Raw genomic sequence first — 17,150 nt, forward strand, 5'->3', positions numbered from 1 at the left:
TGAATCACTTTATTTTTTAAATTTCACACACAATATAATGTAATTTAGAAAAAATATGACCTTATATAACCACTTAATATAAATATAATTTGTGATAGTACAATTGTATTTCAAAGTATAATTGATAATATCACAATTCCAATTGTGAGTTTACACTAATTTTCCTGAACAATCAATGCCCTAGAATTTTTTTTATGGAATATATCTCAGGAAGGGGGCTTTCATGCAGACATTAGGCTTCTCCAGGCTTTAGTCGTGAAGTTTAAAAGGGAAAAACACAACATGATAATGTACTTTTAGCAATGCAAGATGAATAATAAACTGTGGGTGTTCAAAATTAAATTAAACCAAAGATGCATTCAAAACGTCCCCGTCCAAGTATTTATTTGTCTATTAACTAATCTGAATTTAAGAAACTGTCTTTGTTATGTCTGTTTTAGTTATGGAGAAATTGAAGTTCTCATGAAAAAAACAAGAAAATAAAAAATACAGGAGACGATATGTTATTTGTAATTCTATTCGTCCATTGGCTTAGCTGAGGTCTTGTTTAAGAAGACATCTATAAATTAATTTGGTCTTGACTTGCTGATAATATACTGATAATGTTTGAATGGCAAACGTAGGTCAGGTTGCTTTGGTCTGTTGAGAATAGGAATTTGTTAATTCTGGATTAAAACAATTTGTGTGATGGATTTCTGGTATTAGATGTTTGTTTTTTTTCCCTCATCTGCAAAGTGCCATGAACTGCATAGTCTAGAGAATGGGGATTTCTGACCATGTGTGTGAATGGTTAAGTTAAAGTTAAAGCCTTGTTAACATTAGGATATCTCTATACTTCAAATATCAATTTGTTATGTTGTTGATAACTTCAGTATTCTTAATATATGTATACTTCAGTAATATATATATTATAGATCATAGTATACTGATGGAAAAAAGAAACGCAACATTTTCTGGAATGAGAATACTACAGTTATAGCTTATGTACTTTCACAAAAAGTTGTCAATTTGTTTTAAGCCCTCTGACCAGCAATACAGCTTGTGCAGTGAGGCATTGGAACTTGCCAATCACACGAAAGGTTAGGTGCACTTTTACCCAACGAGGTCCAGGTGGAACAATGCCTGATCGGTCACCTTTAAAAAGACCTTAAATCAAAGCTTAGGTCAGTGCAAGAAAAGGCCACCCTTAGAGTCAGTTTTCTGTGCATTCTATAATGCCTCAAATTCCACGCAGATGGGAGGGTCAGAGTGTGGAGGAGGAGGTGTAGCTTTTCTTTTTTCCATCAGTATATATATTAAGCTTTGTCTGCATTGGTTTAGTCAATGAACTCGGGTTAAAGCAAGCTTAAAGTCAATGACTTGCCTGGCTCGGCCACTGCAGGAGCTGTCAGTCTCTTGGGAGAGTCAGGCCAATGGCTGCTGCTGACATGAAGGAGGATCTGTTACACTTATTTTTCCCAGTCTGGCCTCCTCAGTGTTCAAACTTTCCAGGGAATAAACTATGTTTGTTTTATGTCTTAAATAATGTAGGATATACCATATACATTTAAGCATTGAAGGCAGCTGCGGTATAACCACTGCACTAAGCAGTGTGTGATTGTGGTTAAGTCTAATTACTTAGCATTTTGTTAGTATATACTGTCTTTGTTGAATAATATACAATAATTTCTCAGCTTTGTTCAGTTTCATATAAGATAAATGATAAGCAGTAGAAGAATAAATATGTCATCTTTAGTAAACTACAGCTTAATTGGTCTATACATTCATCCATGTAACAACGCAGGATTTTGAAGCCGCCTCAAAGAAGAGCCCAGGAGATGCCACTATCTTCCATGCACTTGGAGTCTACCACCACAGGTGTGTTCACTTCTCACCTTTTACCAATGAATATCCTGAAATCTGTTTAAGTTGCATTGTTGTTACAGAATATTAACATTTTAACAGATCTGAAGAGTTGCAATAACTTTTCAGATAAAGACATGCTTCCAGAATGACTTCTCTCACAGCCTTCATTTTATACACACAAAAAGGCATTTCTGTGAAAGACATTTTTCATGCAGTTATTGGAAAATAGGTTCTGATTTTGATTTGTGTAACATTAATAATCTAATGGATCATATAAAGGAATATATTGTTTCTCCATACAGTAGTTATTTTGTTTGTATTATAGACATAAAGAATCACTGGATTCTGAACCAGTGCTCAGTAACCAAGAAGACCTCAGTCTCCTCCTGTGTGTTTTCTCATTCTTCAGTTTGCAATTTTTCTCTGCCTTGAGAGGTTTAGCATTGCTTATTGATTCAAAAAGAACCACATCGGTAGGCCTGGATAATTTCTGCCATTCAAGCATTACTTTCACAGAATAAATTTTCACTCCAAGACGTGCCCTAGAGACGTGAATTTAAGCGTCAGGGAAAAATTGAACATTCACTGACCCTAGAAATTGATGATTGATCATTTTAATTACCTTGTTCCATTTAAAAAAAATCTTTTCATGAGCTGAAAGATTAATGGTGTGCATGCTCACTAGACACAAAGTTTTAATGTGAAACTTTACATGTGTTGAATTATATACATACAGTATATATCTATACAATGCTAGCAAATATGTTGAACAATTCAATGTAATTTTCTGTTTGGTTTATTAAAAAACGATTGAATTTGACCTAAATGTTGACTCATTGACATATGCTTACACTTAAAAAGGCCATTCTGTTTTTTTTTCCTTAAGGTACAAAAAAAGATCTGGTCATTAATTCAGATATTGATTTTTTATTCCCAGTGCACACAAAAATATCATTTTCAAGGGATACAAAACAGGAAAACAATTATATTCACTGTTGTTTGGACCAGATGAATTAACCCTGCTCTCTCAGCTGTTTTGTCATTTTATAGACCTTATTAACACCCAACTCTGTAATTTCAGAGTGCTGAAGACTGAATTTTATTGTGCTTGACCGAGCTGTTATTTTTGGAATCCCAAAGGGTGGTATACCATCACACAGACCCTTCACTCATGTCACACTGTTGCCAGTATTGAATAAGGAAACAGCAATTTACGATCACTTTCAAGTGCAAAAGGCATTTTTATTCACCTTTCTGTGTGGTCCACAGGGAATGTCCACTTTAATTATTCTTTAGATATATAGAGAGAAATACAATGATGTAAACATTTTTATCCATGATCAGAAATATAGTATTTGTCTATGGTAAACATTTTTTTCCCCCCAAACTATGTTTTATATCTTGCTACCAGCAGAACAGGTTTTTCCGGTAGTAAAAAGATAAAAAACATTATATCTTGTTTTCAGTGTGAAGTCTCACAAATTTGTTGAAATTGATTTAGATGACACTTTTATCCAAAGTTATTTACATTTGTACCCATTAATGCAGCTGGGTATAAGGACCTTGCTCAAGGGTATAACGGCTGTGCTAAGTCCAAAGTCCTAAGTCCTTAGTTCTATGGTTTTAAAAGATTAATTTATAAAATCATCATTCTGGAATGAAAAACATGTTTAAAGCAAATCAATCATTTTCTATTAATTTGATATTGTAGCCCGAGAGGGGATCTGTAAAAGAATACTGGAATACCCTTGTACTGTACCTTGCCTTATGGACTGGGACATGTTTTGTATTGAATGTGAAAATTACCCAAGCAAGGACTTGGACAAGGACAAGAACACTGTGTCAGGAGATACTATTAGTTCTTAATACTTAAAACCTCAGTTTGGACAATGAAACATTCTGTGCATGTGCATATTCTTCCTTTCTTTCTTTCAGTAATTAATTTTTAATTTACTCTGCTCGTTCTGTGTTCATTAGTGATGCACTAGCATATCTGAGCAGCCTGAGGCAATTGGATGTCTTGTTGCTGGAAAGTATCTAATGGTAATAAAAAAGATAGTGGTGGCAGGGCGTATTAGAGAAACAATACATGGAGTAGATTTGTTATATGATGGGCTTTTACTACAGTTATACTACAGATTCAGAGGAGGGGGGCAACTGAGAGAGAACCTGGGACTCCTTGATTCTAAGCCCTCACTTTTGTTCAAATAGTATATCCCATAAAATTGGAAAGTGGTGCAATTCAATTATTGCTGTTTTGACAATGTTACTATACAGTATTGCACTGTATTGTACTATGTACTGTAGTACTATGCTATATAGTAATGTATTACACCCTTCTGTACCCTTTATTGTATTGCACTGCAGTATATTATGCATGCTGCTTCTACTCTGTATTATTGTTCTCTTCTTTGGGAATACTTATTGGTGTAATGTCATGCCAATAGTGTCTGTTTGTATTATTGTATTATGAGCCTATGCAATTAAGATTCCACACAAATTATAAAAAGGCTCAATATTTCCCCATGCTTTTTTACTTTCAAGTATCCTATGTGTAAAATTAGAAAGCACTTCTTACATATAATTCCAGTTGGAATTTTTCCTTTATTCTACCCTATATGAAAATAAGGCCCCCGAAATGAAATTGCACACAAATGGTAGTCTGACAATTTCGCTTTAAAAACCTTTATAAACATATGCCTCACTTAATGCCAAAATAGTATCTGTTCATATATTTCTATATAATTCTTTTAAATGTAGTCATTTACCCTGTCTTATCTAAAACCCAGAGGTTTAACAGTTGTACTTCTTTATTCTTCAGACTTGGACATCTGGAGGAAGCTGCTGCTGCCTTTACCCAGGCGATGACGCTGAGCCCCTTCTTCTTGGATGCCTGTGTGGGACGAGGGAATGTATACATGGACTATGGCCATGAGGCGGCAAGCAAGCAAGCACAAAGAGATTTCCTCACAGCACTGCATTTAAACCCTCTGTGCACCAAAGCTAGAATCAACCTGGGATATAACTTCCAGGTGAAACCATCTGAACAAAAAAAAAAATAATCATAAACCCTTGTGTGTTTAAAGAGCAAAATAGCGGTGCTATAAAGCAACTTTAATGTCTTTGAATTTTGAGGTGGAGGTTAGACAATCTTATATTTTTATAGTCCCTTTAATAACTATATCTGCTGGCAGATTTCAATCTAAAAAGGCATAGATTATGAATAACCCAAAGCAAAAGGGATAGGAATTGTGTTGTGTTAATATGTTCAGTATATCAGTTCCCTGAGAGCTGTCCTGAAGCTTGGCCTTGGGTGCCCTCTTGTCAGATGTTAAGGGGTGCTGTGCTATGAGTTAATGAGCTGTGGCATGCAGCCCCAATGAGACCTGACTCTTTAGTGCCTACCTTTCTTGTACCATGCACAATGCAACATTAATAAAAGTAACAAAAACAGAGAATAGTCGATTAATGTGGAATGTAAATCTGTCAAAGACAATATAAAAACACCTAGGGACGTTTCAGTACCAGTATTTGTTATATTCTCAAGGTGAACTTCATTACGTAGTTAGATTAAAATACGGGTTGTTTGTTTCATGTAGGGGACTGCAAAGAGTAATCATATTAATATTCAATTCAGTGAACGCTAGATGCTTAAAGGTAAGTGGTTAACTCTTTAAAGCACGGCATTTCTTTCCAGCTGTGATAAGATAAAATTTCTTTCCAGGTGTTTGGGCATTTCAAGAAAGCTTGGAATCAGTTCACAATTGCATCCGACATCGATCCAGCTTGCTGGGCCGCTCATGAGGGAAGAGCTGTCATCAACCTTCAGATGGGCCACACTTATGAGGCTTTTCAGGACATCAATATGGCTTTGAAGGTGTTTATTAAGCATCTCTTCCTGACTCAAAACTTTATCCCATATGAAAAGTAAATCGATTTTAAACTAGATTTGGTATTTTACTATACGAAAGTTGTGCAGCAATGGACCAGCATGCTGTAAAATTGTTAAAATAATTCTAAGCTGATTAGAGATTTAATTTAATTGAATTTACTGTTTTACAGCATAATCCTGTTTCTGAGCTGTTGCTCACAAACCGCGGTGTCATCCACCAGTTCATGGGAGACAATATGAATGCCATGAAGGACTATCAGAATGCAGTTTCAATCAACCCACATTATGCATTGGCCTTTTTTAATGCTGCAAACATGTACTTTTACAACAGACAATTTAAACAGGTAAGTGCCTGGTGTGTTTTATTTTCAAAAGTAAAAAAAAAAAATACATTGGTATTTTGAATGTTCATATGATTAAACTACATCTGTAAACATTTCATATGAGCATATTACCATTTTTAGATCAAAGTTCACATTAATTAAGGAGCACTGCATTAGCTTAGACAGCCTGGGTCAAGATTTTATTTAGTATCTCACTATATTTCACAATCATACGTGTCAGTGTTTCAAGATAAATATGGAGTTCTGTTATCTAACACTGCAACAATCAATTTCTTACTGCAGGTTGGTTGGATTTTCACCTGAAATTTAGTTTGTGATATTTGTTTCCTATGACAATGCAAAAACGAATTAGCTTTAAAAGTTGTCAATTAAATTCTGATTGAGTGTAATTATAATTGCAGGTCCAAGTTCAGATTTTTGTGTTGTAATGTGACATGTAAGAAGCTTTTTGTTCTATTCTAGGCTATTGGTTAAAATACAAATTAGAAGAAAGCTTTATACATTCCTGTATTCATAAGTGCATTGGCAGTCTCCCTCCTTTCTAAACTTAATGCTACTGTTTGTTGTATGTGGCACAGTATATCTTATTTCCCTTCCCCTCCAGTTCTCACTACTTTCGACAGTTTCAACGGAAAGACTTTAAGGGGAAGGCTATTGACCTTCATTTTAAAGTTCAGCCTAATTATCTGTGAATGAATCTAAAGCAATTTCCTTTCCAGTTTTTTCTTGCTGTACTTTTTGCCTTAACGTGTTCTTTTTAACACAAGTTGACAGTGATTATGCACCAAACCCCTGAGGTCCTAATCAAAGAGAATACGTCTGTACTGCATAATGCATAAGCTTTTTTAATTACTAAAACAGATTCATAGTACCCTACACATCTGAAACCATTTAAGAACATCAGTAGATACTGCATCTCTGTGGACAGTCCATCAGTATCTTAAATATACTGTGATACTTGATGTGAAAAAAGGTGTTTTTCCATAAATTATTTTATTTTTTATAAATTAATTATTGTCCACAAATATATGAAAAGAAAATTGAATTAGAAAATAGTTTCATCTTATTTCCTACATGGTCTTCAGTAATTACTGTATGTCTCTATTTCTGATGTCTGCTTGAGTTCCCATTCTAAACAAAAATCATGTTAGATACAGGGTGAATGTAATATATGTCACCTGTAGCTTTTTCTTATTTTGACATCTCCATTTCATTATAAGAGAAAATGGTAATGCTGTAATATCTTGAAAAGCACAATGTAATCTGTGATCCTGTTAAATCTATGATTAATAATGAGAAAGAAAAGGATGAAAAATAATATATCAACATACCATCTAAAATCTTCTTTGCATCCTCATTTTGAAGCATTTTTTTCACAGGCCAGCGATTACTATACAAAGGCGATCGATCTTGAACCAAGTAATGAGTCAGCGTTCCTCAATCGTGCCATCACAAGGAGTCTGCTTCGGAATGTGTCAGGAGCCCTAAAGGACTTTGACGAAGCCTTAAAGCTCAACCCCTTCTCAGCTCATGTATATTTTAACAGGGCTAACCTCTACATCTCTCTGAAGAAATACAGATCTGCAGAGAAAGACCTCTCTCAAGGTACAGTTTAATTTCTGGCTGTACTAGAACTGGAACACTGGCCTCCAACTTACACAAGCTCCTCTCGCCTTCTTTTATTACATCTTCTATAAAACTCTGTGGAACCTGCCTGAGATGAGAATTCCACGCTAATGGAAATGTGTAACATTAGCTTTTAAATTGACTTGCCCACTCGTATTAAAGAAATAACTTTTCATATTGCTGTATTGTTGTTAACAAGGGTAGGTATTTTCTGTATTAGGGACCTTTCCTCCAAATAACAGCAGGAGTCTATCTGCTTAAAAGCTAATAGTAGTGGATTCCATTTTTTTTTTAATGAGCACAGAATTACACAAAACAGACTGAATTACCGAATGCAATGGAAACATTTCATTACAATCCTCATCCGCATGTGCCAGTGATTTTCTTACAGCTGCTGCTGCATAATTCATTTTCAATCTGTTTCTTACGCTAATTGTGTCAAGCAGACTTAAAAAACCCTGTGTCTTAGATGAACATTTAGAAGTATGACATCACCATTTTCAAAAACAAGAACCTACCCATTCCATTCAGGACACCTCCATTTGGAGCTGAACCTTCAGGGACTTTTTACCACACAAGTGGCCCCCCCAAGTTGGATGGGTTGGAGGAGTCTTCAAGTCTTGTCACTTGTTGCAAGTTATTTCCAGCATTTAAAGCTCTAACTGTAGACAAGATTTTTTATTTTTATAGTCAAAGTCCACTCGTTTCTTTATTTGGCTGCTGCTGTGTGAGACATGAGGTAAAAAGGATTAACTCTTTGTACTTGGTGGCGCAAGAAGAAATCATACAGAACTTTGTTATAAAAAAACAGCTCAGCTTTTTAAATCGTCTCAGAAATGAAGACAGCTTCTAAAATACCTGTAATGCTATGTGTCTAAAAAGTAGGTATGTCTATCGCTAATCAATACGTACTGTTTTTCACATATTTTAATGATTATCTATTTCAATCCATTCATTTTTAATAACTGGCAAACCCTATTTATCAGTATCAACATCAGTTAAATGGCAACTGTTTACTTTTTACTTCATTGTTTGAGCTCCACTGTAGCCCTACAGTATTTAAAAATCAAAAAGGAAGAAAGGGCTTCCTCCCTTTGATTTTGAAGTCCAGTGGAATGGAAAAAAAGAATCACATCAAACAATCAAGGAACTAGTGTATGAATTTGGACAGCATTTTCTCTGGCTTTCACTGTTCCACTGTTCCCTTCTTAAAGGAAATCGCCATGTTTTTCTGCACTATTGCATTCTGCAGCATACCAACCCCCCTGGGAAAACACAGCCATGGTGTACATTGCCATCGATTATTTATGTGAAAGAATGATGTGAGTTCAGTGAATGGTCTAAAGATTTGTGATTGCAAGATGTTACAGAAGATGAGTGTGGCTTCCCCAGGGGCATAGTGCCAGAACAGGGATCTTTTATAAGTAGGACTTTGGGCAACAGACATACCCAGCCGTAAGGTACAGAAACACTATTTACTTCTACAGTGAGATTTAAACTCCATTTTTTTTCTCCAAAGTACTTTCCCCAAGCTCTAATCTCTGATAATAGCTAGGCAACTACGCTACTTACCAACTTCAAAAACCAACAACAGTTTTCCATATTCCTCTCCATCAGTCCCATCAGTCAGCCTCTGCCTTTCTTCCTTCGCTCTCCGGATCAACACATAATAGGAGCTCTGCTTTCCTCCTAGATAACTGGTCAGGTTTACTGAAGTTGGAAGATCATTCCCCATCGCCCTCTGGGAAATGTGGCTCTGACAGATCCCCACCCTGTCTTTGTCTTGGTCCCTGGTCCAAATCCAGCAGGTTTTATTAAATTCCAAAGACTTGCAACAATTTAGCTGTGATCAGTTTAACAAGTGGTCTAACTTGTGATTGTTCAGTTCAGGGAACTCTGACCCTCAATAGCTGGAGAGTATTTTGTTTTTTATTAACTTGTTTAATTAATCTATAACTTCCCATTGTTCATTAACTTTAAAAACAGATGTTTTAGAGTATCCTTTAAGACTACGTGGAGTGGGACTGTCCAGGACCAGGGTTGGAGAACCAATATTATATAAAATGCTTTGTATTCAGAACATGACAGATGTTAGTTTGACAATACAGAAATATGATTGGTTTGCTGTAACCAACGTTTAAAAAAAAACTGTACAACCCACAGAAAAAGCAGTCTGAATTTTTTAATAACTGACAAACAATATATTTCAGATTGTTTGCTAGCATGGGTATCTTACTACATAGCGAAGAGGCCAAGTTAGCAAAAATAAGATAGTCATTAACAACCGACAACACAGCCTGTTTGGTTGATATACATTTTATATCCCTTTTTAAAAAATGTATTTATTTTTTTGAGAGAATAAAAGGAAATTGTTGGTTACTATAGTGACTGCGCAACTACTGAAATGAGGCTGTCACAGCTACCAGCATGATATGAAAAAAATTGTTGATCAAAGTGCTGTTGAAGAGCTTCCTTTCTGCCAGCACCCAATGACTCATTAATCATCAGAGATGTTTTTCAAAGAGTGATCCCTGTCTGTTAGTCCGTCTGTTAATGATACATTAGTTCTGTTCTGGGTAGAGGAACACTAATGAGTCACCAGCAAAGACAGACCGACCGACAGATAGGCAGGGATCAGTCTTTGAAACCTGTCTGCCTTTATATTGAAGTGGTACAGCAGAAAGACCACAGATAAGAGGAGGTCATTAGGGCCATCAAGGATGTCTTGGTCTATTTCTCCATCACTACCCTAGACAAGGACAACTAGTAAATATTCTGCCTTAACCTGTCTTTGGAAAGTGACCATAGAAAGTTCCATGTGACTATAGCAAAAAGATGCAGGCTGGGATGGCCGTCTATTGGCAACCACCACTGCATCATTCCACACAATAAAAACTGCTGTGTTAGGAAATGTTTCATAAGATTCGACAGCTAGCTCTCTGTAATGTGCCTTTAGTGAACTTTAGTTCTGCCGGATAGCGCCCTCAGTTCTGTTATTTGATTAAAACAGCAGTTTTAACCAATGATCTGATTAACCAATGTAAGGTAAGAAGACGGAATATGTCAAAACAACCTGTAAGACTTTCTATCTGTGGTTCTTCATTCATGCCATTCAATTATCTGCAATAGGATCATGCTGAATTCTTTTTCACACTTTAACTGTTTTATAAGTTTATCTTTTGCATGATAGTGGATTATGACAGCATTTAAATAAATATTTAAATAAAAACGTTCTTTTTTGAAGATGCACATTTCACTAGCAGTGCTGAGAACTGTACACTTGTGTTCCTCAGTTTAAGTTTACGTTAGTTTACTTTTAGGTTGTTTTTTTATTTCCCATGGAATCCCAAGAAAATCAGTGACAATGTTTATACAGCAAGAATTTATTTTGCCACTGTTTTTTGTTCAAGGCAACTTACGTAAAAGAGTCAAACTCGAGTTTTCAAGGTAAACTGAATGTAGCACAGGTTCCATCTGAAAAAAGTGAGTTTTGTGGGAATCACACCATGAGAAATATTTTGCTTGTTGTTTTTAATCTTTCAATATTTTCCATTGGGCCCCGAGTTCACCTGTCCTGTTTACCACATTGATAAAGGACAGTCTTATATTTACCTACAAATGGTTTGCTCAATTAGTAGGATTTCTCTTTAGAATGTATCTTGTATATTGTTCAAGTTTTAAGTCATGTCATCTGCCAAACCGCTTTATACCACAGTGTCGCGGGAAGCTGGAGCCTTCCCAGCAAGCAACGCCAGTCTATCGCAGTACTCCACACATTTCAGTTTGAATGGAATTACAGTTGTGGGGCTTGGAGGTGTCCGATTCTTCTCCAGTGTTAACAGATGTAGAACTTGTTAAAAAAAATCCCTACTTGTATTTTAATTCCCGGCTGTGGGTATTATTTAAATGAAGGGCAGCAATGTGAGACAATCAGGACTCATAACTGGAATGTTGTTAGTTTAACTCCCAAGTGGAGTGGTGTTGCCATACCCTTGAGTAAGTCATCTTATGGTGTGCAAATACCTTCAGTCATATACCCAGCTGTATTAATGGGTGCAAATGTAAGTGACCTTGGTTGAAGGTGTCAGCCAACTATATGAAAAATAACAGACCACTTTAAGCTCTGAGGGAATGTAAATCATGCATGTGTCTTACTGGGCACAAAATCAATGTTTTCTTAAATCAAAAGCTTCATTTTTTTTTGTGGAAGGCTTAAAATGCCTCTAAGGCCGAGACACCAGAAGTGAAATGTTGATTAATGTTACTTACAATTAAATACAAAATCATTTGTATTAATTCTAATAAAGCCAGGTTCTAATCATACTTAATTATGAAAAATGGTGATGCTCTTTATGCTTAGAATTTATGCAAAGATTCAAAAGCAGGAGTGATACTTTGACAAAGGATAAAGCGTCTCTTCTCTTGTGTTTTCACACAGCTCTTCTTCTCCAGCCCAGTGATGCTCTGGTGTATAAACTCCGAGCTGATGTCCGAGGGCATCTTGGGTTGACCGAGTTAGCCATTGCAGATTACAAGACAGCAGTTCAACTCCAGGAAGCCGCCCAGCATGTGTAAAAACAGGACATGATTGTACTTCTGACTTTCTGTTTAGAGGCCCCTTGTGATAACATTTTGTATGATGCATTTTCTATTTAAACTCTTGCTTAGTGATTAGACAATGTTTCTCATGTCTCAAAGATATCTACACTTTATACAAAGCACTGTATGCATGTTGTACAAAGGTTAGTAAATTCCGGTTAATTCAGACACAGAATTAATGTCCAAGCGGTATTACATACAATAGAAAATGTGACAACACAAATGCACATCTACCAAGAACCAAGGAAATCTTATGCAATTTTTGTACTGGATATAAATGATTAAATGGGTGTCATTACAATGTTTTCGTCTTTCCATTTATAGTTATGGGGTATAGGTTTTGACATTTTATCGGACATCCTGTATCTAATTGGGGTCATTTTAACAAAATGTGTAGAACGTGCAGATGTATTGTCATTGAACATAACTGTGCAATTGAATTAAAATATAAATAAAATGGAAGCCTTACTAAATGCTTTATAGCAATTAGTTTGGCAGCTACCAATGTTATGTGGAGCTGAGAATTTTCCTAATTGGCGATATGACACCAGAGTCTGTACTTTACTGGTGTGGTGTCTCGTTCAGTTAGCATTCAGTTTCAGCCATGCAGCATAACAGTTCATAATAATGACTTTTGCATGCTTAATGAGGACTGCAAACCTGCATTCTATATTTCCTGGCAGAGATCGCAGAGGGGAATTTGACATTCTAAATACTGCTATTTATCACTGTTGACACTAAAATCCTATATCCTTTATTACTTTTTAATTTTTTTGCAAAGCATATCCTGCAATTAACTCATTCTTCACAGGAATGTTAAAGTATACTAAACATCAAGTTCCCTGGGATGCATTTTTACCCTCTTAAAAATATAACAAAAGGGGTAAATAGTTATAACCCCTTTTGTGTGTATATATGTGTGAAATTTTTCTTGCATAAAAATCTTTTTTGCTTTTACTTATGTTGCAAGATTCATCTTCGTTTTTTCAATTACAGTACCCTGAATTTTGTTTTGTGTGTTCACTATTGAATTGTGGAGCTAATTTGTTAAATAGGGAACCTGAATAACTTTCATAACAGACTCAATACAGAGACCTATTTGCTAGTGCATCTTGTTAACGAAATTGCCTCGTGCATGCAAGGGTCAACTTGTATCTCTGTGAATTTAGCTTAGAGTTTGCGACAGCTGTGATCTCTTTTTCTGCATGTCCCAATACATTCCTATGCAAACCATTCTTTTTTTAGGGCATTGTTATGCATCCCAGAAATCTTCTCCCTTCATCTCTCCACCCCACACACCTAGATTTGTCGTTTTCGGTCTGGTCTCTGCAACCTTACGGATTTTTTGTGGCAATTTTACATTTTTTTCCTTCGGTTTCCGAGTTCAATAATTCTGTGGTCCAGTGGTGATCTGTTCTTTCACAGCTCTTTGCTATTTTACCATTCTAGTACCACTTCTCCAATAATGAGGCTTTATGTGCTTTAATCCACTTACATCATTTAACAAATCTTTTCTTTCCATACTGTATATTGTGCTTCTTTTGGGTATCACTGTTTCTAATAGAAATGCATTAGTTCAGAATGGTTTTGAAACTAAAGCTTGTAAGGCTTCCTGATATATCTTGCCTTTGCAAAAATGTCCACTTTTTTTGCAATTTTTTAAGCGCTACAAAAGGAAGTTCCATCAAGTTGAATATTAAAATAATAAGGTAATTTCACTGTGACAGTACGTGGCACAATAATTCAGTTTAGGTGTCCTCTGTTCAGTCAGGTTTATCTAATTGCATTTTGCAAACATATCCGAGGTGGTGATTGGAAATGTTTTATTTCCCTATTAGAGCAGATAGTATTTTCAATTGTATGTTGCAGTGTCTTTTGAGGCAACTCAACTTTAGATGTAGTCAGAAGGAGTGTCCTTTTCAATAGTTTTTATTGGAGAAAACATGCTTATTTAATTTAGGGATGTCAGATTTCAATTATAACCATTTTCTTTTGATTTCCCACTTAGTCAGAAGTAACATTTAATTTTGCATTGCTTTTAAGGTAGAGTACATGGAAAAATGTCCTTTTACAACAAACTCATAGCGAGGTCAAATGGTTTTTAAATTGCCACTACAACTAAACCTTTAGCAAAGAGCATAGAATTGTTGTAATTCTGCACTGAAATTCCACCTTTTTGAAACACTTCAATATGAAAATAATTTATCAATCAAAGGTAAGCATATAAACCATTTTTTTCTGAAATCAGTGTAAACAAGCATTGAGTATTGCCTTCACCTCTGGTGAACCTTTTCAGTTGTCAAAACAAGAAAGGTTAAAATGGATTATTGAATTAAGTGAACTTAAAAGACAGAACAAGTGGAATACCCTCCTCCATACAGAGCCAGGAAGTTGGCTAAAGAATAGGCAGAGAACCCATCAAATATTCCAGCAGACCACAAACGTTTCTAGCCAATATAACCGAGTCGAGAAGGGGGATCAAGGAACAGAACCTTGCCCCTGTCTGAAAGCCAATAAACATCAGTGTTTCAAACTACATCCACAAAGGAACAAGTAGAAGGTTTATTCCAAGCTGAAAAGAGAAGAAAACAATGTTTTGGATGTGGATCCTTCTTCAGGTGGCTCCCAACGTTGCTTCCTTTCTTCTCTGTTCAGCGTGGATTAACCCTTTAACTTGTTCCTTTGCAGCCCACGCATGCTGATGCAGCTCCCTACTTGAACTACATCTACAAAGTACCCTTAAAGTTCAAGTCTGATTGATCACTTACCATTTGAAAAATTCAGAATAATGCTGAAATCTCATCTCTTTCTCTTCACATTGACAGGAACCAGTATTTGTTGATTAGAAAGTATATGACTAAGATTCACGTATATCAGAATGTCATTACGAGTGCGTGGGTAGTCGAGTTGCATTTCCCATGACATAAATTGACCCCAGATCATTATCGCATTAAAGAAAGGCTGCTGTTCTGCTTATGCTCATTTTCAATAGCATATGTGAAAAATGGAGACGGTTTGGAGAGATCAAAATATTGGCAGCCAAGTGGTCTGACTGAGAGATGAATTAAGTTAGAAAAGGCATCTCAATGCAGCACAGCTCAGGCAAAGCAATTAGTAACAATGTGCAAGACTGTGAAGACAGTAGTGGAAACTTTTCCTTCTCTGTGAAAAGTTACTTTAGCTCACTGCAAAGCACCAATTAAAAAGCAAAGGAAGTGTGCGATTCATTCTCTAGGCATGTTTAGTAGTTGTCCATCTTACCTGGCTGCCTCTTGTCTGCCTGTGCTTAGCAGGATCAAGACATTAAGGAAAACTAACCTGTGCAGCAAAATATTCGACAACGGGCATCCCAGAGGGTGCCCACATGTCAAGGTTACTGGTGATTTTTCTTTGATAGCAAAAATGTTCTGGGGAGAAATGAAGCATCACAGAGTTGCTTGGAAACCTGAGGAATGAGATGAATAACCACTGAAAGTCCTGATCGATCGATTGCAATGCATTTTTTGTTAAAGCAACGTTCAGGCACAAGCTGAATTCGGAGATCTGGAAAGAAATGCAACTGGGTTTTGAAAGGTGTTTAAAAAAGGTGACCAAAACAATCCTTAAACTAAAATTATATTACAATTATTATACAGTATATATCAGCATCAATATGGTACCATTTTGTATATTAAACGTCTTTTTGTGTGCTTGTGTTCATAGCTGTGTATGATGGATGTATTTTAACTATAAGTAATTGAATCATAAAACCCACAGGGAGCTTGAGAATATGGATCTTGAAAATTGGCACTTGCTTCTCCATGTATATTCCATAACATCTAAAAAGGCTCCCAGCAGTATTGCTGAATTATTTTACATGAGATAAATCCAAAATTTAACATTGTTTTGCAAGAGTATTGAGCAATATTTTATTTAGAAAGAACTTTAAAAAAATTACACAAAATTAAATGATTCTTTAAATATCCTTGAAGCATGTCAATACAGTCTTACCAGAAATGAAAAGAAAAATACCTTAAAACACAGTAATGTTTCATACCGACCTTTTCTGGCAGGTGTATTTGATATTTGTGTTACTTCAGCAGATAAAATTCTTTTCTGAATGTTGCTGTAATAGAATGGCACATTTTATACTGTAGCTGAACATGCTGGACAAGAGAATACTACCAGAGCAGATGCATAGGCCTCTGAATCAGGTGCAAAAGAATTAGTTTTCTCATGCAAAGCTAATCTTTTCACCTAAATGTCTGGTTTTGTTGGAATTATAACCTTTTAATGCATTTAATCCTGAAATTAAAATGCAGCACAAAAGCTAATGTCAGAACTGATATGAATCGCAGTGCTTGCTATTTATAAATGCTATTTCACAAATTAAAAAGTAATCTCCACCCTCTGCTTTCAACCAGCAGAAGAAAAATAAATGACAGCCTAAAGACACTAAATAGATTTATTCTATCAATCCAGAGCACACCGTTTTGAACTGCCAAAGTTACAATAGATGTAAACCTTATTCTCTCATACTGACTTTCTTTAATTTTAACCATGTAGTGACAATGTATCTTATTTCAGTGAACTAATTTAAATGACATAATGTTTTCATACACAGGGGAAATTAAATAGAATAGAAATGACTACCCATTGTGTTCTTGTGCTATGGATCCAGTCATTGTTTTGTTGTAGTCTATTTTTAGCCACACATGAAAATTTGCACTGAAAAATAAAAGCCTCATTTGCAATTACAATCGCTTAACAGTTTCTGTAAATGCTTGGTTTATTTTTCTACTGCTAAAAAACTAGTTCCTTGTGTCTGCTGTTAAACCTCATCTCAACAAAAATTAGACTTCAGT

At 35.7% G+C, this 17,150-nt stretch overlaps 1 protein-coding gene and 1 long non-coding RNA gene across 3 annotated transcripts in view; one reads left to right on the plus strand and one right to left on the minus strand.

The window, feature by feature from the left end:
• Window positions 1-13,263, plus strand: part of ttc6 (tetratricopeptide repeat domain 6) — a 39,070-nt gene extending 25,807 nt beyond the window's left edge. For both annotated transcript variants that reach the window (XM_088647597.1, XM_088647598.1), the window contains exons 27-32: window positions 1,784-1,857; window positions 4,667-4,877; window positions 5,570-5,722; window positions 5,908-6,081; window positions 7,461-7,686; window positions 12,146-13,263. In XM_088647597.1, coding sequence (XP_088503723.1) covers window positions 1,784-1,857; window positions 4,667-4,877; window positions 5,570-5,722; window positions 5,908-6,081; window positions 7,461-7,686; window positions 12,146-12,282 — 975 coding nt within the window. In that variant the 3' untranslated portion in view covers window positions 12,283-13,263. The remainder of the gene's footprint in view (window positions 1-1,783; window positions 1,858-4,666; window positions 4,878-5,569; window positions 5,723-5,907; window positions 6,082-7,460; window positions 7,687-12,145) is intronic.
• Window positions 4,651-9,600, minus strand: LOC148653073 (uncharacterized). Its single transcript, XR_015941588.1, has 3 exons — window positions 9,280-9,600; window positions 8,226-8,430; window positions 4,651-4,738 (listed from the first exon to the last, which is right to left on the minus strand). It is a non-coding gene; the product is annotated as an uncharacterized LOC148653073 (long non-coding RNA).
• Window positions 13,264-17,150: the final 3,887 nt, after the last annotated feature.

This window comes from Lepisosteus platostomus, chromosome 10 (assembly GCF_059453375.1).
Source record: "Lepisosteus platostomus isolate fLepPlt1 chromosome 10, fLepPlt1.hap1, whole genome shotgun sequence".
Lineage (NCBI taxonomy): Eukaryota > Metazoa > Chordata > Actinopteri > Semionotiformes > Lepisosteidae > Lepisosteus > Lepisosteus platostomus.